Source organism: Leuciscus leuciscus, assembly GCF_965113295.1.
Source record: "Leuciscus leuciscus genome assembly, chromosome: 3".
In the NCBI taxonomy this organism is placed as follows: Eukaryota; Metazoa; Chordata; class Actinopteri; order Cypriniformes; family Leuciscidae; genus Leuciscus; species Leuciscus leuciscus.
Genome location: NC_138727.1, coordinates 53,615,044 through 53,642,520, shown reverse-complemented (window position 1 = coordinate 53,642,520; position 27,477 = coordinate 53,615,044). Strand labels below are relative to the sequence as shown.

Sequence of the window (27,477 nt, the reverse complement as noted above, 5' to 3'; positions counted from 1 at the left end):
TATGTCTTTATTACATGGTTGCCTAAAATAAAATAGTGTTTTGTTTGAGTCTCAAAGAGGGATTTCCGTATTAAACAAATACAAATTAAAAGTAGGCCAATGTGTCCTTTCAACCCTGTTACAGTATTCAACCCCATCACAGTATTCTCAACCCTGTCACATTAATATTTTTGGAAAATAAAATAAGGAAGACAATTAAAAATTAAAGCATTTCTTGCTGATTACCACCCGACATGTTAAGGGCTAACACAGTAAAATTGTGGTTTTAGTGAAACATCTAAATTAAAAATGTTCTTACTAAAATAAAGAGACCACGGACAGACAATTTGGATATTTGTAACTTCCATCACATACAAATGTGAAAATTATCATAAATGTTACATTTGAAGTCATTGAATTGGTACGAGGGACACATGAGCAGTATGTAGATGTTTGTTTTATAACAAGTTTTGTGTAAAATCCTGTTTAAACTAATTCAATTTTGTCCGTTATGGGGTTGAGAATAAAAGGTGTACAAATCTGAAAAAAAATGAAAATAATAAAAAGTCTTTAATGCCTGAGATGGGAAAATATGATTTTTTGAAGGTTTGATATGTGCCTAATAATGTGGGGTATTTAGAAATGTAATCGTATGTAGTTCAAAAATTAAAAAAGTCCAAGTTGAAATATTACCGAATCCCAGGAATGACCCGATAATTAATGCGATATGGCTCAGCTTGTCAGTTAACTACGGTTCTTTGAACACAGCAAAAACTCCAGTGACTACGTTTACATGCTGTCAAATATCGGGTTATGGTCGGGTTAAGGTCACTATTTGGGTTTCTGAAACATTCAGAATAACCCGTTTACATGCGTGAGTAGAGAGAGTTACTCCTGTATACATGGAATTTGTAATCAATTGGCAATATCCCGATGTAAACGGTGACGCACGGTTAGCGTCTGGACGTACGGACAACGTTAAGACGCAATGTGCGTCATTTCCGATTCTTCTTCCTGTATCCAAAGGCAACAACAACAGCAGCAGCACGCGGATAATGAATAGTTCGGGGCAGATAGCGATCGCCTTTGTTTGCGCTTTCCTCCTCGCTCCAAAAGTGTGGTGCTGTGCTGCGTCTCGCCATGTTTACCTCTACTTCTTGTTTACTTCCGGTATACTGCACGCGGGTTTTTGTATGCGCCGTCTATACTCAAAATACCAAGATTCCTTGCGAATAGAACATGCGCAGAACACAAATCAATGTTCCTTTTAATGGGGATATGCCGATACGCGTTTACATGACCAAATATTCGGGTTAGAAAAGGGGTACCCCAGGGATAATATCCGGGTTTTTAAAAACCGGGATATGAGCATATCCGGGTTTTTGCCGGTGTTTACATGGCCGTGCGCGACCGGGTTATTGCTAATATCCCGGTTTTGAACGGGTTATTGGCTGCATGTAAACGTAGTCAGTGTTAAATTAACACTCCTGGGAGTGTATGAGTCCACACTCAAGAGTGTTGAAGTTAATGAGATAATTAAGTGATTAATTTAGTGATGATTGAACATTATTGAAGACACCTGATGTTAACAAGCGAGTAGGGGGAGTCTGCAGACCTGGAGCCGGCAGATCTACGCCCCAGGCAGTTTTACGCCCCTGCTGTTCCTGATACATCCAGTAGGGGGAGCCTGTACAGCGACACGAATTGAGGTATATTAAATAATCTGCTAAAGTTATTGTTGTTTAGCAACATAGACTGTAAAAAAAATGCAGTGATGCAACATTTATTATTTATAAACGATTAGCTTGATAGAGCTAGGTAGATATCAATTCATTTCTATATATCAATGGATGGCCTATAATTTATTTCGAGAGACAAAAAGTTCTGGACGGTCAGGTTGATGTTCTGTCTGGCTTAAACTTAGCTAAGTAACCACGTGTAAGTTTAGCTGCCCCTTGTCTTCTCTACTCACTTTCAAAATTAATTTTCTTTTGACTTTTCTTTTGTTGTCTGTCTTTATCTTGCGTGAGATGGCCTCTTCTGGAAAGACTCTGTTTACTCCTTTCTGGTTTGAGTTTCTTATAAATGAGATGATCTAACTATCTAATTCATATCTAAATATACATTTTTCTTAAAATAGCTTACTGATCTGGACTAAAATGTAGGCTGTGTGCACTTAATGTGGGATTTATCATACTCTGTCTTTACCAAGTTCTCTTTAACTTGCATGCATGTGTGTTTGCTTTAGCTACTTAAGGAAATGAAAATCTCCCCCTCTCTCTCTAAACTTAAACTTGTATAATCTATAAACACCCATCTCGTTTTTTTTTAACTGCATTCCAAACCAATAGCTTCTCTAGTAAATAAATGACTTACAGAGACAATGTTTTTAATGTCATTTTCAATTTTCTCTGCACAGTCCATGCACACTCACACACTCTGTGACAAGATCAAATTCACCATGGATGTCCTTTTTACATTTTTTTAATGTTTAATTTTTTATTTTATTATGAAATACCCACAGATATAAAACTCAAATTAAAAAGGTAGTTTGTGTTCTCGTAACACTTTCTTTTGTCTGTGACTCTTATAGGGGGTCTACAGTGATTCTGCAGGGTCTCCAATAAGTCTTATAGTTTATCTCAGTTGCTTTGGTGCATTTCTCAGATCACAACTAAAATCACATCATCTTGTCACTTGTGCACATCATAAAAGCAATTTCTCATTATTTTATACAAATTGAAAATGCTTCGGTACATTCATGCAATTGATAATGTACAACTGTCTGCTGTTTCCTACATTATCAACTCTTTATGTCATGTTGATCAAAATATAGACCTATTATACTATTTCTCTGTTGAATTGTCATACTCAAAACATCTAGGCATTAGTTCCTTGCATAAGTCATTAAATGCAAAATGGTTGACTAGTTGTCATAAACTGTCAAGCATGTTTTCAATATATTTCTATTACACTTTTTTTCGTACACTAAATGTGTCCTGAATTGATGAATTGGCAAAAAGCATTGGCAATTTGTTCAAAAGTAGTTATGAGAATTTCAGTAGTGATCTGAGAAATGTACCAAAGCAACTGTGATAAAAAATTAAGGATTCAGGAATTTTATTCAAAATTTAACAGTGAGTCCTCTTGCGTGTGAATTTGACAAGATCAAATTCACCATGGACGTCCTTTTTAAATTTTTTTAATGTTTCTTTTTTTTTTTTATCAGTGAGCAGAAGAACTTTGACAGGAGGATAGAAAAACAGTTAAAGAAGAGTGGCAAGCTATAGGGGAGTCATCTACAGGAGTCATCATAATTCATAAATGGTGTTGATAAATAATGTTTTTGTGAACAACAATATTGTCTCTTTCTTCTAAATGGCCCTTGGAATTTTAGAAAAGGGATAAATTGCGTTTGTCTTCATAAAATGCTATGTAGGACACTGTTTTGTAGCTGTATGATGACCAATAGTGAATAGTACAGCAGATATTTAATCGAGGATCCATATGATTACACGGTGCTGTATGTCTAATGGGCTAAATATGGTTAATACCTAAATGTAACTTTATATAAATTCACAACAACATATTTCACTCAGTCTCCTGTATATAAAAACATACAGTGGATATTCTATATTCAATATTCAATTAACTATTCTACAGTAGGTCATATATAAATATTCTACAGTAGGTCATATATCATTACTTGTCATCTGATCCAACTGTGTGCATTATTATTTTTTTAATTCACAAAAATAGTCTTCTGTAGGCTGAATAAAACAAACAGTCATCTGTAGGCTGAGTGAAGCCCAACTGAATATCTACAGATATTTTAATCCATAGTGCAGATCTACACTGTAACGTTTATATTTAAATGAACAAAACCCACAAAATTGGGCAAAGTCTATGAACGGGACGGTTATTAATGTGTAAGTTTTGAGCGCCGATTTAATGGTGTTATTTAGCAGTAGGCTATATCCTCCTACTGGACGCATCAGGAACAGCAGGGGCGTAAAACTGCCTGGGGCGTAAAACTGCCATGGGGCGTAGATCTACCGGCTCCAGGTCTGCAGCCTCCCCATATAGTAACAAGCAGAATCACTGAAGGAGAAAATCACAAATTGTAAGCCACCGTTATGACGATCAGTGGTTGCTTTAGTTGGACTCTTGACCCATATATAATTAACTTTAGATTTTGTTTGTCTGAGGTATCTGAATTATAATCACCAGTTGAACAAAGAAAAAGTGATCTGATGGTGTTGGTTATGTTATGACAATCATCATTTGAACTTGATCACTGAACTCATTAAAATCCTTCTTTCTGACTTCGATTTATGTTGTTGGTTAATGAATCTGCATAAATGGCCAGAATTTTTTATATAATATAAAGGATTTCTTAAAAGTTGGTTAAAAAAAAAAAAAAATCATTCTTTTAGGCACACACAGATGTCAAGATTCAGTCTATGCATCTCAACAATGGTGAGGAGCAGAATATTCAATTAAGAAAAGTAAATTACATAGACAATTCAGATCATAATTTATTCATACCGCAATGCATGATGGGAGCCATTAATGAGTTGTGATTGGTGGCAGCCACTGCAACATGCTTTATTATTGTCACCATTGTTGAGATTCACAGGCTGATTATTGATGTCTGTGTTTTAAATGAATTTATTTGAATGTCTTTTGATCAGAACAATGTTTATTAAAAATTTTGAATTATAAGTAAAGTACTGATAATCATAGGCTGAAGAATCACAAAACTGCTGCTAACAAGTTAAACCAAACTATCTCAATAAGTTTCCTTTTTCAGATCATAGCATGCTTAAGTCAAAACATAACCAACACTATAAGATAACATTTTACTTTGTTCATTTAACTGTTATAAATCAATAACAGCAGACAAACAACAGAAAATATTAAAGTAAACATATAATGGTCTAGACTCTAGAGCCCAACTAAAGCAAACACCCATCACCTTAAAGGAGAAGTTCACTTTTAAAAAAACTTTTGCTGATAATTTACTCACCCCCATGTCATCCAAGATGTCCATGTCTTTCTTTCTTCAGTCGAAAAGAAATTAAGGTTTTTGATGAAAACATTCCAGGATTTTTTCACATATTATGGATTCCATTGGGACCCAAACGGTTCAAGGTCCAAATGACAGTTTCATTGCCGCTTCAAAGGGCTTTAAACGATACCAGACGATGAATAAGGGTCTTATCTAGCGAAACGATCGGTCATTTCAAAAATAAAATAAAAAGTTGACGTTTTATAAGCACAAATGTTCGGCTTGCTCTGTTCTGTGATGCGCGTTCGTGACGTCACGTAATACGCAATTACGTTGAAAAGGTCACGCTTGAAAAATTGAAGAAAATGTTCTTTTTGGCTTTTTAATATTAAAACACTCAGGATGCGCACACGAAATGGGCATTTTAAACGATAAACTGACACAAATACATTTGAAAATGTTTATATGGTCCTCCTTCCGCACATTTGTAAACACATCAAACTTGACCTTTTCAACGTAATTGCGTATTACGTGACGTCACGAACGCGCATCACAGAACAGAGCAAGCCGAACATTTGTGCTTATAAAACGTCAACTTTTTATTTTATTTTTGAAATGACCGATCGTTTCGCTAGATAAGACCCTTATTCATCGTCTGGTATCGTTTAAAGCCCTTTGAAGCGGCAATGAAACTGTCATTTGGACCTTGAACCGTTTGGGTCCCAATGGAATCCATAATATGTGGAAAAATCCTGGAATGTTTTCATCAAAAACCTTAATTTCTTTTCGACTGAAGAAAGAAAGACATGGACATCTTGGATGACATGGGGGTGAGTAAATTATCAGCAAAAGTTTTTTCAAAAGTGAACTTCTCCTTTAATGGTAACTTACAATTTGTGATTTTCTTCTTCAGCGATTCTGCTTGTTAACATCAGGTGTCTTCAATAATGCTCAATCATCACTAAATTAATCACTTAATTATCTCATCAGCCCTAAATGCCGCTCCATCTGAAAGCAGGTGATGGTGATTTACTACTAATCAAGGGAACCGGCTTTACTGACGAGATGCGCATAACAATATCGCGATTTAAATCGCCCAGCCCTAGTATCATTTTTTTCAGTGATAGAGGGCATAACACTTACTTTGAGGCAAAGTGAAAACAGAAGGTATAAACTGAAAATCACAATTTTCCATTGGACCAATGTAAATATATATTTTTAATGAATTGCACTGATGTTTCACTTTTTTCAGTGTACCCGGTCTGGCGAACTTGCATAATGCGGTAATAGCAGATATAGGGCCACAAGGCGAATGCCTTTCACCCTGTTACGACTTGATAAACCACTGAAATGATTTTGGAAACATTATTTTAAGAAAAAAACAATTTATTTAGTGTTGCTTTAATAATCATATACTTACATTGTCTTTTCCTTTTCTGTGGGCGCATTTCAACATTTTCCATATCAAAGCAGTGAAGAGGGTGGGATAAGAGAATAGCAGATTAACCAGTAGGGCACACAGCGCACAGACTGGTGTGTGGATGTGAATTACAGTGAGCCGTTTGAGACGGGAAACCAAAAATAAATAGGCAGTCAATAGTAAAACGACATGTCGACTTAAAAAATTGTCATTAACTAATCATGGCAACACTAAAAAACATTTTAAACTTCTGCTTGACACACACAGACATTAACAATTAGCATATGAATCTCAACAATGGTGACAATCAAAAGTTTGCAACATGAATTCTTTTGTTGTTGTTTTTTTTGCCACCATTTTTGAGATTCATGTGCTGATTTTTGTTATCTCTGTGTTTTACAAGAAATTGTTGCCTTATTTTTTTGTTACGCATGATGCATTTACAAAAATTGTTATTATACGATTGCTTGCTGTAGTTTTATAGAGGGGGTAAGAAACACTTTTGATACAGGATTAAACTATTAATGAGATTAACAAATGAACAAGCTGTTTGATGGTTTTGTTGTCATCATCAATATAAAAAAAAACTATAAAGTGTGGCTTGCAAAAACACAGTTCAAGAATCCAGAGAAAAACTAATGTTAAAAAGTCAAGGGTCAGGATTCCAACTAAAGTAACGGTTTCAATTAAACTTCTCAATAACAGCTTTTGTAGATGTATGACATCTTTTGAAAACAAAGAAGGAAAGAAGGATTAACCAAGATGGCGGCTGTCACAGCGAGCTGTGAAACGCTGCTGCAGATTAACACCAAATATCTGGTATTACAGATGTCTGCAGGTCTGTTTCTTACCAGATTTACTGCAGTTATAATACTATCGTTGTTTCATTTGCTCCAGTACCGTAAAGTGCGGGTCAACCGCTTTGTTTGGACAACTCACAAACGCCAGTACGGGCACTCTTTAACAACTAAAGATCAACAACTCAAACCCGGCGTGGGGCCTTTACTACACCAGCTGAACTGGGTCCTTTGCTGTGTCGTTGCTGTGTCGTGCCTGTTTGGCATAACAAGCGCCTTTAATGTTGTTCAAGTCCCTAGCCATTTTACTTGCCTCGAGAGAGTGACTGAGCCTGAGTGGGGATGTCCGGCTTCGAGACGTGGACGAGGCGGGGAGGCGGACGCGACCTTCTCACCCATCCGGAGAGGCGGGTTGTGGTATGCACCCAATGTCCAGCACGGTGGAGCCGTGTGTGGAGAGCAGGCCTGGTTTTCGTCTGGCCCGCTTCGTGTTCCAAGTTTGCAGTACTCTACCTTGTATATGCGACCGGAGGATCATACAAGTTTTGCCTCTCGTCTTAACATCGTTGCCCAGTTTGAACGGACAATCATTTCGACCCGCGTTATCATCTTCCACCGGTGGGTAAATGACTTTAAGTTTAAACCTATGGGCACGAGAGACGCTACTGCAGATAAGCGCCAAAAGTCCTCATTAAGACTCTTACTCTCTGTTCTTTTATTTATCGGAAATATTGAACTTAACCCTGGTCCGGGCAAAAATGCCTTTATGTCCGCTTTTTTATATTTCCTGGGATTTTATACTCATGTTTTAAATAACACTCTGGGCATGGGCTTACATTCAGGTGTCCCACACATGGACTTATCTCAACCGCAGTGCTTTCAACAACCTGTAGGCACATCGATTACACCTCAGTTGCTATTTAATTCTCCTCTTGTTACACCTCAGCTATTTAATTCTCCTCCTGTTATCCCAGGCTTTAATTCTAAACCTGTTAGAGCACAAAAAAGACCATTGTGTCTAAGGAAAAATCCAGTTACTTTATGCCAACTTGGTAGAATCAGAGGTTTCAAAGTTTGCCATCTAAATATGAGAAGCCTTGTTCCCAAACTGGATGAATTTAAAATCATGCTTACTCAAACAAAGGCTCATGTTATGGCAATATCTGAATCATGGCTGACTCCGGTTATACCAGATTCATTTCTTGCGATTGAAAACTATTTATTATATCGCAAAGACAGGACCGATAGAATTGGTGGTGGTGTTGCTCTTTATGTAAATAAAAAATATGCACATTCTATAGTAAAACTATCAACAGTATCAGAGTCACTTCAATTGGTTATTCATTTTACAAATCAATTTTCAGTTACTATTATTGTCACATACAAGCCTCCAAATGTCAGTCCAACTGCATACTTATTGCAGTTCTCGGACTTAATAAAATCGGTTAAAACTAATGAGCTTGTTATTCTTGGTGACATAAATTTAAATTGGATTGATAACTCATCTAAACTTCTGAAAACAACTGCCATAAAATATGGTCTTCATCAATTAATTAAAGATCCCACCAGATTTGGTAAAACACGAAATTCTATTTTGGACCTTATTTTCACTAATCAACCCTCCAAGTATGGCATATCAGGAGTGATAAACACAGCAGTTTCAGATCATTCACTCATATATGTCATTAGGAAATGTTTTAAACAGTCAAAATGTCATAAAAATAATTACATTAAAAAAGTACCAAATTCAAAATTGTCTCAGTTTAATGCTGAATTTGCTGATACTGATTGGAGTAACGAGATGTTTTTGCAAAATCCCGATCATGTTCTGTCAAATTTCCATAGGAGAGTGGAGACAATACGTCAAAAATATACAACTACCTGTAAAATACATATTAGACAAAACACAGTACCTTGGGTAACTCCTGATATTTTACAGCTCCTAAAAAAGAAGGCCTCTTCCTTGAAAGCCTACAGATTATTAAAAACACCTGAAGCTAAGCTTATTTTCACACAGTTTAGAAATAAGTGTAATTTTGAATTATACAAAGCAAAACAGTCTTATTATGAAAATCAAATTAGTCGAACAGTTTCCAACCCAAGAACATTATGGCGAACATTGAAATCAATAACTGGTGAAAATAAAATTAAAAATAATAATAGTTTACAAATATCCATAAATGGTACTCTTCTTACTGATCATGATAAAATTGCTAATTCTTTTAATGAGTATTTTATTGCATCTGTACAAGAATTATCCTCTAAATTTACTATTCCTCTGTTTCTCACATCAGTACCAGCATTATCTCAGCAATTCTCTTTTTCTGAAATCGTACAAAATGATATAATTAATATCTTGTGTTCTCTGAATGCTTCCCATGCTTGTGATATAAATAATTTAAACATGATTTTTCTTAAAACTCATGCCAGTACTCTTATACCACTTTTTCATCATTTAGTTAATCTGTGTATTAGACAATCAGTATTTCCTGCCATGTGGAAAACGGCCCAGATCACCCCGATGTTTAAATCTGATGATCCAACTAATATTTCCAACTACCGTCCAATTGCAATTCTCCCAACCATTTCCAAGTTGCTTGAAAAAATATTATATAATCAACTAATTAACCACCTTGAAAATAATAACCTGCTCAGTGATTACCAGCATGGCTTTCGACCCTTGCGGTCAACTATGTCGGCTTTGCTGCTTCTCACTGAGCAAATACGTGCGTCTCTAAACAAGGGTCAGATTACTGGAGTTATATATATCGATTTTCAGAAAGCTTTCGATACAGTCAATTATCAAATTCTGTTAAACAAACTTCTTTCTTTTCATTTGTCATCTTCCGCAATAGATATGTTTACATCATATTTAAGTGACAGATCTCAGACTGTAAGAATCGGCACAGTAACATCACAGCCACGAGTGTGTTCTATGGGAGTTCCACAGGGCAGTATTTTAGGTCCTTTACTTTTCCTTATGTATATTAATGATCTTCCTTGTGTTTTGAATTTTTCTAGTTCTTTGCTATATGCTGATGACACTGTTATTTTTCTTTCTGGTTCTAATATCGACACAATCAATTACAAACTTAACACAGATCTGCAATATTTACATAACTGGCTGCAAGATAATCATTTAACACTTAATGTCAAGAAAACACAATGCATGTATTTCTATTCATCTAGGAGACAGCTATCCATATCCAATCCTATCACTTTTTCTAATCAAACGCTTTCAACTGTATCAGCATATAAGTATTTGGGAGTCTATCTTGACTCACATCTTACTTATCAAGAACATGTTCAAACCCTAACCAGAAAGTTAAACCAAAAGTTATATGTTTATTGCAAAATTAGACCATACTTGTTGCTTTCTGTTTCAAAAACCTTTCTTCATGCCATCATTCTGTCCACTTTGTCATATTGTTTACCTGTTTGGTCACTAACAACAAATGAGATTATTGAACCAGTAATAAGACTTTATAATAGAGCTCATAAGATCCATGTCAGGCTTCCAGGCTGGACTCACCACTGTACTGCACTATCTTTGTGTAATGCCTTGACATTCCAGAACTATAAAATAAGCCATGGGATAAACCTGTTTTATCAAATCTCAAATGGACACACTGTAACTGCTCTAACCGAATTGGTTCCGAAACTTAGCTCAAGGTCTGAGCGCACTACGAGATCTTTTACAAATGGACTTTTGCCTTTACCGGCTTATAGAAACTGTTATGGACAGAGATCTTTTTTTTATGTGCTCACTAAAACCTGGAATGAGATCGCACAGCACATCAGAACTATCACATCAAGAAGACTATTTAAAATGACATTTGCTCGCCATTTAATGGACAGGTATGTCTGTGACCATTGAGACGGCTTTATAGCCCCTCCTGTTGCCCAATATCTTGGTTTGTGTGTTTGTTGTTGTCTCTAGCTGTCTAGTGTGTGAGCTTTGTTGTGTATGTGGTTTTTATGTTCTGCAGAGCAGGAACCTGCTGAAAATCAGTTTTATACTGAGCCAGGCCCGATTGTCCTTAATCTTTTCCTGTTTTAAAAATATAAATAAATAAATAAATAAAATAAATGACAGAAATGTATACTGGTTAATAATTAGTGCAAAGTGTGTAATGGCTGGAAGTCAGTTGTATTTCTTGTGTTTCTCTATTTTCTGTTTGTGTGTTCCTCTTTCCTTCAGTGATTCTGCTTGTTAACAGCAGGTGTTCATCACTAATGCTCCACAATCACTTACATATTCACTTAATTATATCCCTGCAACACTGTCAATGTTACTTTTTCTCTTTGTAGTGTGGATTTCCCTGTGGGGTTGAAAGGGTTAACCGTATAATATAAAAAGACACACCCATGAAATGTATTTTAACAGTAATAAACTGTAAGTTATAAAACAGGTTTATACTGGCAGTACTGTTGCCAGTAGTTTACTGTAAAATTTTGTTTGTTTGGGTCACCATTGTGCAGAAGAGTAGAGCCTGTGCTTCAGTCCAGGAGACGATCTACAAACATTGATGATATGCTGCATGTTGCTGCATGTTGCTAGTGTTGCCAGTATTTTACTGTAAAAAGGCCAGGTAAAGTCTAACAGGGCAGAGTAGCTGTTGAGTCTTACCACTTTCTGTTAAAAGACTGACTGAAACATAGATTGATCGTCCAACCAGCTGGTTGATTTCTGGAAAGGTCTCAGTGATCATCTCCCTGCTCAGTTGTGCAGTACCTTCTCCTTTCATTATCTATTCATATGTTAGGAAGACAACAACAGTCAACAAGGTGCAGTAAAATATAACTTCATATTTAACTTCTAGGTGAGGAGAAATGAGATTGATCCCAATTTGTAAACTGTTTAATTTCTCTCACCGGAACTTTTCGAAGAGAAGAAGGAATACTTGTTTTCTTCTCACCGTCCATCACACCAAACATCACAAACGCATTTCCTTCCACCCTCTGTCCAAACATGTACCTATAAAAACACATACAATTTCTGCTGTAAAAAACTGAATGGTAACAATGGCTGACCCTGATCCACAACATCTTTCATTACATGCTCTTATCCATGCAAAGGCTGTATGAATGGGCGGGAGTTCTTGCCCAGAAGAATATCACCAATTCAAACTGTATGCTAATTGTCAATTATCTTTGATAGAAGTGGTCCTGAAAAAATTACGTACAAATATATTGTAAATTAGTGTGTTCACACATAATAGATTTATATTCAAAACAGTGAAATAGAATACATGTTTTCTTACTTGGCTTCAATGTCGACTGTCAGGCTCTTGTCACCCACATAGTAGAATGGTCTACTGGGTTTTAATTTCACGTCAAATGTTGGAAGCACTATACACCAAACCAGACAAAAAGACACAAATAAATATTTTTGAAACAACAAAACTTCCAAGGCACACATTGTTAAGCGTAATTTAGGCTAAATTGTAGAAAAAAATTCAAAGCATTTCAGATAACAGTCTTCCTCTGTATCCTCAGGTGTGCCTTGGCATATTTTGTTGTTTCATTCTCTCATTTATCCAATGAGAACCTATGGCTACTGTAATAAATATTGGAGAACAATTGATTATGAATTCTTCTGATAAATCAACTTCTGCTAAGTTCCCAGAAAAATCTTCTTCTGAAAAAATGAAAATAAATATATATTAAGGGCTATCTGCATGCATTGAATGTAACGGATGGAAATGACCCAGAAATAAGAAATGTTAACGTAACAGACAAGGTTGAGATTTTTATGGACGATCTTATAGTCGAAGTAGTATTAACATATACCATGTGTCACTTTTGGGTTAATATTTGATTGATTTATGACCCCATGTCACTCATGATTGACAGGGAATCCATGTGTCAAAAACAGGGTCTCTGATTTACGGTGTCAAGCTTGGTGTGATTTGCTTCCTGGTTGACATGTGACCGCGTTGTCACATGTCCACACGTGGTGATGTCCGGTGGGGGATATTTTAAAAGACAAAAACAGATCAAACAGATGTGTCTCTGATTTACAGTGCCAAACTGTCTGGTCATTTGTTGATTGGTACCTGGCTCCTTCCAGTCTGATGGGGAAAAGGTGTTTGTCTGGACAGGACGCGGGATGTGTATTGTGACATTTTCTGTGGTACTAGGTGTGTATGTAAATGGTGATGTAAGGGGACAGCCTACATATAACCCTTTAGACCATGCGATTGTACCGGTATAAAATGGTTCACTTCGCCAGTATTCACCCATGCAGATCGCATCAGCGTCTCTGTCTCGTCCTCAAACTAGAATTTTCAACGCTGCATTTCGTTATTGGAAACGTGCGTGTACTTCACAAGAAGATGGACGCCGGTCTTAACAGTAAGTGTGTTTTATTGTTTAGTAAATATTGTTAAGAGACTTACGAGAGTCACAGTTCTATTGCGTTACTTAAAACAGGTTCTCTACGCTTCAGGTGGTGTGACTGATATGAGTCTTTTCGATATCGTTGAGGAGCTTAATTTCCTGAATCAAGCGAGTGGTACGTAATAATTACGTTTTATGTTTAAATGTTGATATTGTTTGTATGTTTGTATGTGCGTGTGATGCATAAACGTTTTTTTTTATATATATATATTTATATAAACCAGGAGGAGCTCCGAATCGGAGATCTAGCACTGTATAGGCCCCTTCGCGAGAGAGCGCAGACGGCCTCGTGCGTAAGTGCGGTGTATTCTGCTTCCTAAAACTGAACCGTATGCGGTGTGTGTGAGAACACATATGCTTCATATACTGTATTGTGCGTAGGAAAAAAATATCGTATCTTCTTTCCCAGATAGCAACATTGTTTCGGCCCGGATCCGGCCCACATCTGGCACTTGTGGAATGCGGATCTGGCCCACATGTAGCGTGGAATGACGGCCCTTGGGTGGCCCACTCCTGTTGGCCAGATCTGAGCCACAAGCAGGCCATAGCAATGCCACATGTCAGCCAAGAGCAAAGAAATAAACCAGAACTGGACCTTATCTGAGCCACAAAATCTGTGTATATTAAATATGGAGTCATCTCAGCCTTAATAAGCCTGTTAACAAGCAGAATCACTGAAGAAAAGAAGAGAACAGAAAAAGAGACGAGCAGAAACACAAGAACTATAACTGACTTCAGACACAGTCTAAGATGAAATCGACTGAAGAGAAAAGAAGACATTAAATCTGTGAAGATCTCAGCAGAGGAGGATTAAACAACTCCACAAACAGCATTACCAGCTTCACTTATTACTAACCAGACTGACTTTATTTCTGTCAGACGTCTACAGAAGTTTTATTGAGAATTAACAGAGGTTTAACTCTGTTTCATTTGAAGTCACCATAAGAGTGACTAGTGTTTCCATTAGTTGGGCTCTTAACTCTTAGTATATCTTAACTCTTGTCTTTTTTGGCAGCTGTGACCGTGTGTTTGTCAAACACATTTACAGCAGCAAAGAAAGCTAAAGTGAAATGAGAGCAGGTGATGATGGTTACCTGTTGATGATTGTATAATCATCATGAAATAACCTTTCACTGATGTCTTTGGAATCCAACAATTGTGTTGATCCATTAATATTTTCACATCACAAATCCTGTGTTTCTGCAGCATGAGATTCAGCAATATTATAACTGTCAGTTGAGATCTGAACATGAGATAAAAAATTTAACTTATGCTGACACACACAGATATCAACAATCAGCGTATGAATCTCAACAATGGTGACAATCACAAATATTTAGATAAACAGATAAATTCAGAACATCACTGAAAAGCTACTAATTCACAACAAAACCAACAGCAAAAAATAAAAGCAAATATTTAGAATCAAACTAAATTATAGGTCAATTCAGCTGCGTAATTTATTCATGTTGCAATGCATGCTGGGAGTTTTGTACTATGCTGGTACCCAGCATGCATTGCAGCAAAGTACTTTTGATTGTCACCATTGTTGAGATTCATACGCTGATTATTGATGTCTGTGTGCGTCATATTAACCCTCTGAGGTCGAGAAACGCGCCCACGCGTTTTGCTGGATTTTTTTCACATAGCAGCAACATAAACTTTAAAAAATCCGTCATTTATGGTCATATAAATAAAATAAACACATGATTATAAACTATAGAGGGTCTTCTTTTTTTTGTGTACACTCACATTAACATCAAAACCTTGTTTTTATTTTTAAATAAATAAAATAAACAGGGTGCGCTTTCAGCTCACTCTGTCTCCGCAAAAATCTTTCTGAAACAAGTCTGGAAAACTCAGCGAATACTTATCACACAACCATGAAACATGCGTCTAAAGAAAGCTTTAAATTTCTACTTTAAAATAAAACAGTTCACATTCAAAACAAATATTCTCCTGCAATGTAATCTGTATGAAACTAAAGAGAAGTACAGTTTCTCCCGTCTCATCTAATTATCTGTAATTAGTTCACGCCCTCTCGCAGAGCGCGCTATTCATAAGATAATGAGCTGAGGTGATCTATGCAAAATAAGGTAAACGCCCCCTGAAATGAGTTCACACCCACTCGCAGAGCGCGCTATTCATAAGATAATGTGCTGAGGTGATCTATGCAAAATAAGGTAAACGCCCCCTGAAATGAGTTCACACCCACTCGCAGAGCGCGCTATTCATAAGATAATGTGCTGAGGTGATCTATGCAAAATAAGGTAAAAAGCCCCCTGAAATGCCTTAAAACCAGCAAGTTTCTTTCACTCACTTTCCTGCGCCGTTGGAAGATGACACACAGCCCTTCAGCTCGTCCTGGATAGTGATGAAGAGTTCACTTTTTCCTCAGAAGAAGAACAGGACTCTGACAACGAACGTTATTTTGAAGAGCGACTTGATCCAGCCGTGGATATTTCGGATGAGTAAGTCTTTTTAAATTTACTTGCATTAGTTGACAAGCTATTTTGTATAAACGTAGGCTACATATTTTACTGGTTGGACCATTTCCATACTTGTCATTCAGAGTAATTATATTTAAATTGTCTAGGCTATGCTTTATAAAGTAGGAGAGAGGCTTCATGCAGTCTGTTTTCTTTCGTTTTTAATAGTTTTGTTTAAAATAACACATTTCGAGCTTTCTATATATTTCTCTGGTATTTTAGGCAAAGCTTGTGAGTTTGGGTTCATTTATGAGGCCTCCAGTTCCTGCTATTTTTAATTCTTATGTTTTAAATACAGGCATTTGGTTGATGAAACAACTATTAAAAATAAGATACAATTAATACCAAACGAAATTCACTTACAAGAAAGGCTTTATACAAAAAATAAACTTAATGAAATGGTCAAAATCTTCTCTGCCCACTCCATTTGTCTCGCGATTGCGCATGATCTGACTCATGCTTTTCACTTTTCATATAATCAACATAAATGAAATAAAAAAAAAATGATTTTATTTAAACCTAAATATGAACTAAATTGTTTTATTTAATTTTAATGACTAGGCTACAACACGTAGGCCAATTAGCCTACAGTACAGAGAAATTAGTTGACAAGCTATTTTAAATAAACGTAGGCTACATATTTTACTGGTTGGACCATTTCCATACTTTCCATTCAGAGTAATTTATATTTAAATGAAGAGTGCTTGCAAATATCTATTGCAAATGTGTGTATGTGCTGAAATGTGTAAATATGCCCAGCTGATGAATTGCAAATGTGTTAATGTTTGCGTTGTGCTATCTCCGTAATGGCCCATTGACACACATATGCCTACAGCACGTGTCTACAATTATTTGCATCAGTTATTCATATAGACTAATGGTAATATACTTTGAAATATTTATGTTATAATAGTTTTAAACTTTTTTTAAAACAGGAATGCTGCATCTCCTTCATCTGCAACTCGGAGGGCGCGCAGCAACACAGTTGAACGTCAGAAAGAGTAAGTACACAGCAAAATCCCCAGTGTTAAATTAACACTCATCAGTGTTTATATGTGTCCACACTACAGGGTGTTAAAAATTAACACTGAAGCAGTGTTGAAGTTAATGAGTTAATTAAGTTAACACTGAAGCAGTGTTGAAGTTAATGCGATAATTAAGTGATTAATTAAGTGATGATTGGCCATTAGTGGTGACACCTGATGTTAATAAAAAGAATCATTGACGGAAAGAGAAAAAACAATAACAGAAAAAAGAGAAACACAAGAACTACTGACTTCGAGTCATTACACATTGTTGCACTTATTATTACCAGTTTGACTTTATTTCTGTCATACATCGACAAAAGTTCTTGAGATTCAACAGAAGTTTAGACGGTAATGTTTTATGGAAGTTTTCTTTTCAAGTTACCATTTTGGTGGTCAGTGTTTGCTTTAGTTGGGCTCTTGACACTTTACATGTTTTAATATATGTTTTTCTCTGGTTGCTACAACTCTGTGTTTATAAAGCACATTTGTTACTGCAAGAGAAAACATGACCTGCTCACAATATGTTTTGATGATAAAAACATTATCATGTAGTGTCCTGATTCACTGATGTCATTCAGAGTCTAAATCTTTGACTATATTCTTGATGTCTTGTTTTAGTATTGGTGATTGTAGCTCTGAGATTCTATAGTTTGAAATCCAACAGCAATATCAAAAATTTTGAAAATACTTTGAGCAAAGAAGTTATTGTGTTGAAACACACAGACATCAAGAATCAGCATATGAATCTCAACAATGGTGACAATAAACAAACTAGTGACGAACAGATCAACTCTGAACATCACAAAAAAAGCTACTAAAGTCAGAACAAAACAATAGCAAAATAAAAGCCAACAGAAAAAACAATGAAAATTAAAGGACAATTCAGCTGCATAATTTATTCATGCTGCAATGCATGATGTCAGCCATTGATGCGTTCTGATTGGTGGCTCCCATCATGCACTGCAACATGAAGCATTTGTTTGATTGTCACCATTGTTGAGATTCATATGTAGATTCTTGATGTCTGTGTGTGATTTCAAATCCTTCAGATCTTTAAAACATTGCTAGAAGTAACTACTGTAGTGAAAAATTAATAAAAACATGTGAATAATCAGTTTATAATGCTGGGTGACATCATTGAATCAGGTCACTAGTAATTTCATCATTGAAACATAACCAGGGCTGCATTTCCAAAAGCATCTTAAACTTAACTTGATTGCAGACCAACTGCAACATATGGTCTATACGATCAAATTAGGCTTGCGATGTTTTCAGGAAACACAGCCCAAATCATAGTTTCTCTTGCTACAACACATATGCTCTATAAGCACAGAGTTGGAGCAGCCAGAGAAATATTAATGTTAAAAAGTAAAGGGTCAAGAGCCCAACTAAAGCAACCACTGGTCACTATAATGGTGACATGAAACGAAACATTCCATAAAACATTACCATCTAAACTTCTGTTAAATCTAAATAAGACTGTGTGTAGATGTATGACAGAAATAAAGTCAAACTGGTAAAATAATAAGTGCAATAATGGCTCGAAGTCAGTAGTTCTTGTGTTTCTCTTTTTTCTGTTCTTGTTTCTCTTTCCTTCAGTGAGTCTGCTTGTTATCATCAGGTGTCACCACTAATGACCAATCATCACTTAATTAATCACTTAACTATCTCATTAACTTCAACACTGCTTCAGTGTTAACTTAATTAACTCATTAACTTCAACACTGCTTCAGTGTTAATTTTTAACACCCTGTAGTGTGGACACATATAAACACTGAGGAGTGTTAATTTAACACTGGGGATTTTGCTGTGTACATATTTACCAATGTTTGTGCAATTTTGTTTATATACTTATTACAATATGAGCCTGTATGAGTTTATTTATTTTTGGAGGTTGGTTGATAATCTATCTTATCAGCATGCTAATGCCCATCAGTTGTGCATGTGCTGGAATAGTACTCTATATGATAATAATAGTTTTCAACTTTTTTTGAAAGGAATGATGTAGGTTGCTTTATTTTTGTTGTTTTACCAAAATGCTGACTGTCCATCAGTTATGCATGTGCTGGCATAGTACTTTGTTCAACCTTTATTAATATTAATATTATTATTTTTATAGGAATGTGGTAGCATCACTCTCACCCTCACCTGCAACGCGCACTGGGAGGTCACGCGACAGGTGTCGTTCAGTTTTGAGAACAACTGAAAAGGAAGTACACTTATTCCCTTTCTTTCAGATATTAGTATAATTCTGTTTACATATTCTGGTTTTACATAGTACATATAAACATTATGTGTCTGTATGGCTTTGCATCTGGCCAATGTTACTTATAATGATTGAAATGCAGTTGTTATATTTTGTGTAATAAACATGCTCACAGTTGTTTGTTTGTTTTACAGCTATAAAGGTGATGGTGATCATCAGACACCTGTTGCAAAGAGGGCCAAGACAAACATTCAGACAAGCAACAAGCAGTCTATTCTGTCATGGAAAACAGAGACTGACATTGATATGGTTCCACAGACTCTGAGATTCCTGCCTGCACGGGAACCTGGACCACAGCTGAGTTTAAAACATTGCAAATTTAAAACATTTAGTTCCTCCTCATAGAGGAATTACAATAAAACAGTGAAAAACAAAACCTTTGAATCTCCTCTTTGTTCAGGCTGCCTCTCTTGATGGCCCATTAGTCATTGGGGGAGTGTCTATGTCACACCCCTGGTCTGAATCTCATTAATATTGATGAGCGATTACCCCTCCCACGCATAAACCTCTTCTGACAAAAAAAAACTGTTTTACAATGTTTAAATCAATGTATTGTTTTAAGAGAACGATCAGGCAGGATGAATTTCACATCATTTTGAAGCCAGAACTAGAAACGACAACATATATTAGTCAAGAGTCTTTGTGGGCACATATTTAGAATGTGTTTTGTGTTCTTAAAAAAAGAAAGTTGCTGAAATTTTTTTTAAATAACCACGCATAAACATTATTCTCTTAAAAATACAAAGATTTACAAGCATGTTGATCAGATATTATGCTAGCCCTGTTTGTGTTATATAGAGTGAATTTACACTTTTGCCATTAACATGTTTATAAATAACTGAAAAAAAAACAAATGTCAGAGCATGTCAGAACACCTCCAGGGCCCCAAAAACACCTCAGACCTCAGAGGGTTAAACTGACTTTTTGTGCTCATGTCTGTTAATCTCTTCTAACTTACTGTTATAATTTTGCTGGATCTAATGCTGCAGTAATACAGGGTTTGTGTTGTAAAAAAACATTAATGTGATAACATAATTGTTAGATTCAAAAGACATCAGTGAATCAGTCTATTTCATGATGATCATAAAACCATGAACAGGTAACCATCATCACCTGATCTCATTTCACTTTAGCTTTCTTTGCAGCTGTAAATGTGTTTGACAAACACACTGTCACAGCGGCCAAACAAGACAAAAGGCATAATACGAGTTAAGAGCCCAACTAATGGAAACACTAATCACTCTTATGGTGATTTCAAATGAAACACATTAGAGTTAAACCTCTGTTAATTCTCAATAAAAACTTTTGTAGACGTCTGACAGAAATAAAGTCAGTCTGGTTAGTAATAAGTGAAGCTGGTAATGCTGTTGGTGGAGTTGTTTAATCCTCCTCTGCTGAGATCTTCACAGATTTAATGTCTTCTTTTCTCTTCAGTTGATTTCATCTGAGGCTGTGGCTGAAATGACTCCATATTTAATATACACAGATTATTTTGGCTACGATAAGGTCCAGTTCTGGTTTATTTCTTTACTCTTGGCTGACATGTGGCATTGCTATGCAGAGGTGTAAAGTCCAGGTTCAGAAAGTAAAAGTCCTCCTCAGTATTTTGTTCCAATCACCTGGATTTGCTAATTCAGCAGGAGAGAGAACTAATTAGTGAAATCAGATGACTGAGTTTATGGGTGGAATAAACATATGGCAAGGACTTTTACTCTTGGGCCCTGGATTACCCACCTCTGGATGCTTATGAGAAAAAGCATGATGTTTGTGATTGTTCTACGAAAGCAGTGCTACAACAACATGGTATTTGGATTAAACAAGTCTTAGCTGCACAACGATTGCATAGGAGCAGAGGTGGGTAATCCAGGGCCAAAGAGTAAAAGTCCTTGCCATATGTTTATTCCACCCATAAACTCAGTCAGCTGATTTCACTAATTAGTTCTCTCTCCTGCTGAATTAGCAAATCCAGGTGATTGGAACAAAATACTGAGGAGGACTTTTACTTTCTGAACCTGGACTTTACACCTCTGCATAGCAATGCCACATGTCAGCCAAGAGTAAAGAAATAAACCAGAACTGGACCTTATCGTAGCCAAAATAATCTGTGTATATTAAATATGGAGTCATTTCAGCCACAGCCTCAGATGAAATCAACTGAAGAGAAAAGAAGACATTAAATCTGTGAAGATCTCAGCAGAGGAGGATTAAACAACTCCACAAACAGCATTACCAGCTTCACTTATTACTAACCAGACTGACTTTATTTCTGTCAGACGTCTACAAAAGTTTTTATTGAGAATTAACAGAGGTTTAACTCTAATGTGTTTCATTTGAAATCACCATAACAGTGAATAGTGTTTCCATTAGTTGGGCTCTTAACTCGTATTATGCCTTTTGTCTTGTTTGGCGGCTGTGACAGTGTGTTTGTCAAACACATTTGCAGCTGCAAAGAAAGTTAAAGTGAAATGAGATCAGGTGATGATGGTTACCTGTTCATGATTTTATGATCATCATGAAATAGACTGATTCACTGATATCTTTTGAATCTAACAATTATGTTATCACATTAATGTTTTTTCACAACACAAACCCTGTGATACTGCAGCATTAGATCCAGCAAAATTATAACACTAAATTGTAAGAGATTAACAGACATAGCACAAAAAGTCAGTTTAATATGACACACACAGACATCAACAATCAGCGTATGAATCTCAACAATGGTGACAATCAAAAGTACTTTGCTGCAATGCATGCTGGGTACCAGCATAGTACAAAACTCCCAGCATGCATTGCAACATGAATAAATTACGCAGCTGAATTGACCTATAATTTAGTTTGATTCTAAATATTTGCTTTTATTTTTGCTGTTGGTTTTGTTGTGAATTAGTAGCTTTTCAGTGATGTTCTGAATTTATCTGTTTATCTAAATATTTGTGATTGTCACCATTGTTGAGATTCATACGCTGATTGTTGATATCTGTGTGTGTCAGCAAAGGCTATTTTATTCATTTCATGTTTGTTAAAAGATTTAAACCGATTGTTATATTTCTGGATCTCATGCAGCAGTAACACAGGGTTTGTGACGTGAAAATGTTAACGGAACAATGTATTTGTTAGATTATATAAACCTCAGTGAATCAGTCTATTTCATGATGATTATAAAACCATCTACAGATAACCATCATCACCTGATCTCATTCACTTTAGCTTTCTTTGCAGCTGCAAATGTGTTTGACAAACACACTGTCACAGCGGCCAAAAAAGACAAAAGAAATATAAGAGTTACGAGCCCAATTAATGGAAACACTAATCACTCTTATGGTGATTTCAAATTAAACACATTAGAGTTAAACCTCTGTTAATTCTCAATAAAAACTTCTGTAGACGTCTGACAGAAATAAAGTCAGTCTGGTTAGTAATAAGTGAAGCTGGTAATGCTGTTTGTGGAGTTGTTTAATCCTCCTCTACTGAGATCTTCACAGATTTAATGTCTTCTTTTCTCTTCATTTGATTTAATCTGAGGCTGTGGCTGAAATTACTCCATATTTAATATACACAGATTATTTTGGCTCAGATAAGGTCCAGTTCTGGTTTATTTCTTTACTCTTGGCTGACATGTGGCATTGCTATGCAGAGGTGTAAAGTCCAGGTTCAGAAAGTAAAAGTCCTCCTCAGTATTTTGTTCCAATCACCTGGATTTGCTAATTCAGCAGGAGAGAGAACTAATTAGTGAAATCAGCTGACTGAGTTTATGGGTGGAATAAACATATGGCAGGACTTTTACTCTTTGGCCCCTGGATTACCCACACTGTTAGACCTTACCGGGTTTTTTTTACAGTAAAATACTGGCAACACTGTTGCCAGTAATTTACTGTTAATTGTACAGTTCTTCACTGCAATCTACAGTTTGTTTCTGTAAAAATGCACTAAATTAAAATTCAAGTTAACTAATTTCACTTGCAGAAAACGACTGCCTTAATTGACCAACTGTCATTTAAATGTATTAACTAAAATTTACAATGCATTAATAATGTGAGCAAAGTATTACTGTGAACTTATTTAATTTGAAACCACAACAAAACTTTTGTAAATAAAGAGATTTCCACTGGACCAGCAACTACACAGTCACTGCCTGTTAAATAAAGCAACATGCAGCATATCATCAATGTTTGTAGATCTTCTCCTGGACTGAAGCACAGGCTCTACTCTTCTGCACAACGGTGACCCAAAAAACAAGATTTTACAGTAAACTACTGGCAACAGTGTTGCCAGTATAAACCTGTTTTATAACTTACAGTTTATTACTGTTAAAATAAATGTTGTGGGTGTGTCTTTTTATCTTACACTGTTATCCCTTTCAACCCCACAGGGAAATCCACACTAAAAAAAGAGTAAAAAGTAACATTGACAGTGTTGCAGTGAGATAATTAAGTGTGATTGATGAGCATTAGTGATGAACACCTGCTGTTAACAAGCAGAATCACTGAAGGAAAGAGGAACACAATAACATAAAATAGAGAAACACAAGAACTACAACTGACTTCCAGCCATTACACATTATTACACTTATTATTAACCAGTATGGCTTTATTTCTGTCATACATCTACAGAAGTTGTTATTGAGATGTTTAATTGAAAATGTTTGGTTTGAAGTTACCATTATAGAGATCAGTGCTTGCTTTAGTTGGGTTCTGGACCATTGACTTCTTAACATTAGTTTTTCTTTTGCTGCTTGAGCTGTTTTTGTGCAAGTCACACTTGTGCACAAACACAGTTTGTGAATAATTGGGATTACAAATGACAAAAATCATCATTATATTGCATGTTCATTCTCTAAAGAATTCATTCTCATTTGTTCAGAATTTAAAATTCGTTCATTCCTTAATCAAAAGTGTTACATTACCACCACTGTGAAATAACAGCAATACATTACAATGACTCATTTTTTTTTAACACATCATAAATAAAAAATAAATAAAAAAACAAAGCTCCACTGTTATTTTGAAACACAGAGATATCACAATTTAGCACATGAATCTCAACAATGGTGGCAATATTTATTTTTTATTTTTTATTCATGCAGCAGTGCATGCTGGGAGTTTTATACTATCCTGGAACCCAGCATGCATTGCGACATGAAACTTTTGATTGTCACCATTGTTGAGATTCATATGCTGATTGTTGATGTCTGTGTGTGTCTGAGTCGAGCAGGAATTCAAAAAGTTTTAATGCGCTATATGATTATGATATTCTTCAGAAGACCTGATAACAGAAATATTGATTTCATGTTGTAGATTCACATATATATGGTAAATATGAAATACCCATAAATTCAAAGAATATATACAGGAAAGATCAGAGAATCAGACATGTTCAGAATGATTGTGACATCATCTCAAAAGCCAAAAACACCTGATCATCTTCCTCTTGACTTTTTCTTGCCATAACAAATGTGTTTTATAAACTCACTATTACAGCAGCCAGAGAGAGATAAATGGTAAGAAGTCAAGGGACAAGAGACCAACTAAAGCAAATACTGATCTCCATTATGGTTACAAAAAACTTTATTATTAACTAAATCTCTGTTAATTCTCAACAAAAACTTTTGTACATGTAGGGCTGTGCGATATATATCGTGAGATTGTTATGCGCATCTCGTCAGTAAAGCCGGTTCCTTGATTAGTAGTAAATCGCCATCACCTGCTTTCAGATGGAGCGGCATTTACTACAAAGAGCCATACACTGTTAACCCTTGCTGTAAAAAAAGCCGTAATTCAGACAGTATCATACCATTTTCCATTAAAACAGTAATATACCCTAGAAAACAAAACTAGCCTACAGGAATATACTGTAAATGAACAGTGCTCCAAATCGACACTCAGAGGCTGTTTTCCCAATCACACCCTATACCCTCATTCACTATTCCCTACATTAGTTCACTAATATAGTCCCGTTGACAGAGTGAATGAAAAGAAGAGAGTGAATTGAGACACTGATGAACACCTGATAAGCAGAATCACTGAAGGACAGAGAAAAAAGAACAGAAAAAAGAGAAACACAAGAACTACAACTGACTTCCAGTAACACTGAGTGTGAAACCAGTTTACAAACCAGTTTACGATTATTTCTTTCATACATGTACAAAAGTTATTGTTGAGAATTAACAGAGATTTAGTTAATAATAAAATTTGTTGTCACCATGATGAAGATCAGTATTTGCTTTAGTTGGTCTTGTCTCTTGACTTCTTACCTTTCATCTCTCTCTGACTGCTGTAACAGTGAGTTTATAAAACACATTTGATATGGCAAGAAAAAGTCAAGAGGTAGTTGATCAGGTGTTTTTATTATTTTGTGATGATGTCACAATCATCTTGGACTATCTGATTCTGATTTTCAGATTTTTTCTCTATATATTAATTGAAATTATGGATATGTCATATTTAGCATAAATCTGTGTATCTACAAAACAAAATCAATATTTCTATAATCAGGTCTTCTGAAAAATAACAATCATATAGTGCATTCAATTTTATTTTACTCCTGCTTGACTCAGACACACACAGATATCAACAATCAGCACATGCATCTCAACAATGGTGAAAAGTTTCATATCGCAATGCATGCTGGGTTCCAGGATAATATAAAACTCCCAGCATGCACTGCTGCATGAATAATAATAAATAAAGAAATATTGCCACCATTGTTGAGATTAATGTGCTAAATTGTGATATCTCTGTGTTTCTAAAATATAGTGTAGCTCTGTTTTTTTTGGTTTATGCATGATGTGTTAAAAAAAATGAGTCATAGTAATTTATTGCTGTAGGTTCATAGTAGTGCTAATGTAACACTTTTGATCGAGGATAAAACTCTGAATGAATAAGAATTAATTCCTTAGTGAATGAACAGGCAATATGATGATTTTGTCATCATAAGCATTACAACCACAATCATTCATAAACTGTGTGCGCACAAGCGTGACTTGCAAAAACACAGCTCAAGCAACAACAGAAAAACTAATGTTTTAGCATCAGCATCCCAACTAAAGCAAGCACTGATCTCTATAATGGTAACTTCAAACAAACATTTTCAATAACAATTTCTGTATGACAGAAACAAAGTCATACTGGTTAATAATAAGTGTAATAATGTGTAATGGCTGGAAGTCAGTTGTAGTTCTTGTGTTTCTCTATTTTCTGTTCTTGTGTTTCTCTTTTCTTCAGTGATTCTGCTTATTAACAGCAGGTGTTCATCACTAATGCTCAACAATCACTTACATATTCTCTTAATTATCTCACTGCAACACTGTCTCAGTGTTACTTTTTACTCTTTGTAGTGTGGATTTTCCTGTGGGGTGTAAAGGGTTAACAGTGTAAGATAAAAAGACACACCCACAAAATGTATTTTAACAGTAATAAACTGTAAGTTATAAAACAGGTTTATACTGGCAACACTGTTGCCAGTAGTTTACTGTAAAAATTTAGTTTTTGGGTCACCGTTGTGCTGAAGAGTAGAGCCTGTGCTTCAGTGCAGGAGAAGATCTACAAATATTGATGATATGCTGCATGTTGCTTTATTTAACAGGCGGTGACTGTGTAGTTGCTGGTCCAGTGGAAATCTCTTTATTTGCAAAAGTTTTGTTGTGGTTTCAAATGAAATAAATTCACAGTAATACTTTGCTCACGTTATTAATGCATTATACATTTTAGTTTAATACATGTAAATGACAGTTGGTCAATTTAAGGTTTCTGCAAGTGAAATTAGTTAACTCGAGTTTTAGTGCATTTTACAGTAACATACTGTAGATTACAGTAAAGAACTGCACAATTAACAGTAAATTACTGGCAACAGTGTTGCCAGTATTTTACTGTAAAAAAAAACGGTAAGGTCTAACAGTGTAGTTAACTGACAAGCTGAGCCATATCGCATTAATATCGCGGACGTATCGCCATCGATAATTAATGCGATATGGCTCAGCTTGTCAGTTAACTACGGCTCTTTGTACACAGCAAAAACTCCAGTGTTAAATTAACACTCCTGGGAGTGTATGAGTCCACACTCAAGAGTGTTGAAGTTAATGAGATA

The 27,477-nt window shown here is 35.7% G+C and overlaps 2 protein-coding genes across 9 annotated transcripts in view; both read right to left on the bottom strand.

Moving 5' to 3' along the window:
• The window catches only part of LOC309493628 (complement C3-like), a 528,795-nt gene that overhangs the window by 270,516 nt on the left and 230,802 nt on the right, over positions 1–27,477 (bottom strand). The gene's annotated exons all lie outside the window — the stretch shown is intronic.
• Positions 1–27,477, bottom strand: part of LOC309494715 (complement C3-like) — a gene marked incomplete at its 3' end in the record, with an annotated part of 130,628 nt that overhangs the window by 29,971 nt on the left and 73,180 nt on the right. The window contains exons 7-9 of the mRNA XM_082164126.1: positions 12,472–12,559; positions 12,083–12,185; positions 11,838–11,958 (exon numbers count right to left, since the gene is read on the bottom strand). Of these exons, the coding sequence (XP_082020252.1) occupies positions 11,838–11,958; positions 12,083–12,185; positions 12,472–12,559 (312 nt within the window). The remainder of the gene's footprint in view (positions 1–11,837; positions 11,959–12,082; positions 12,186–12,471; positions 12,560–27,477) is intronic.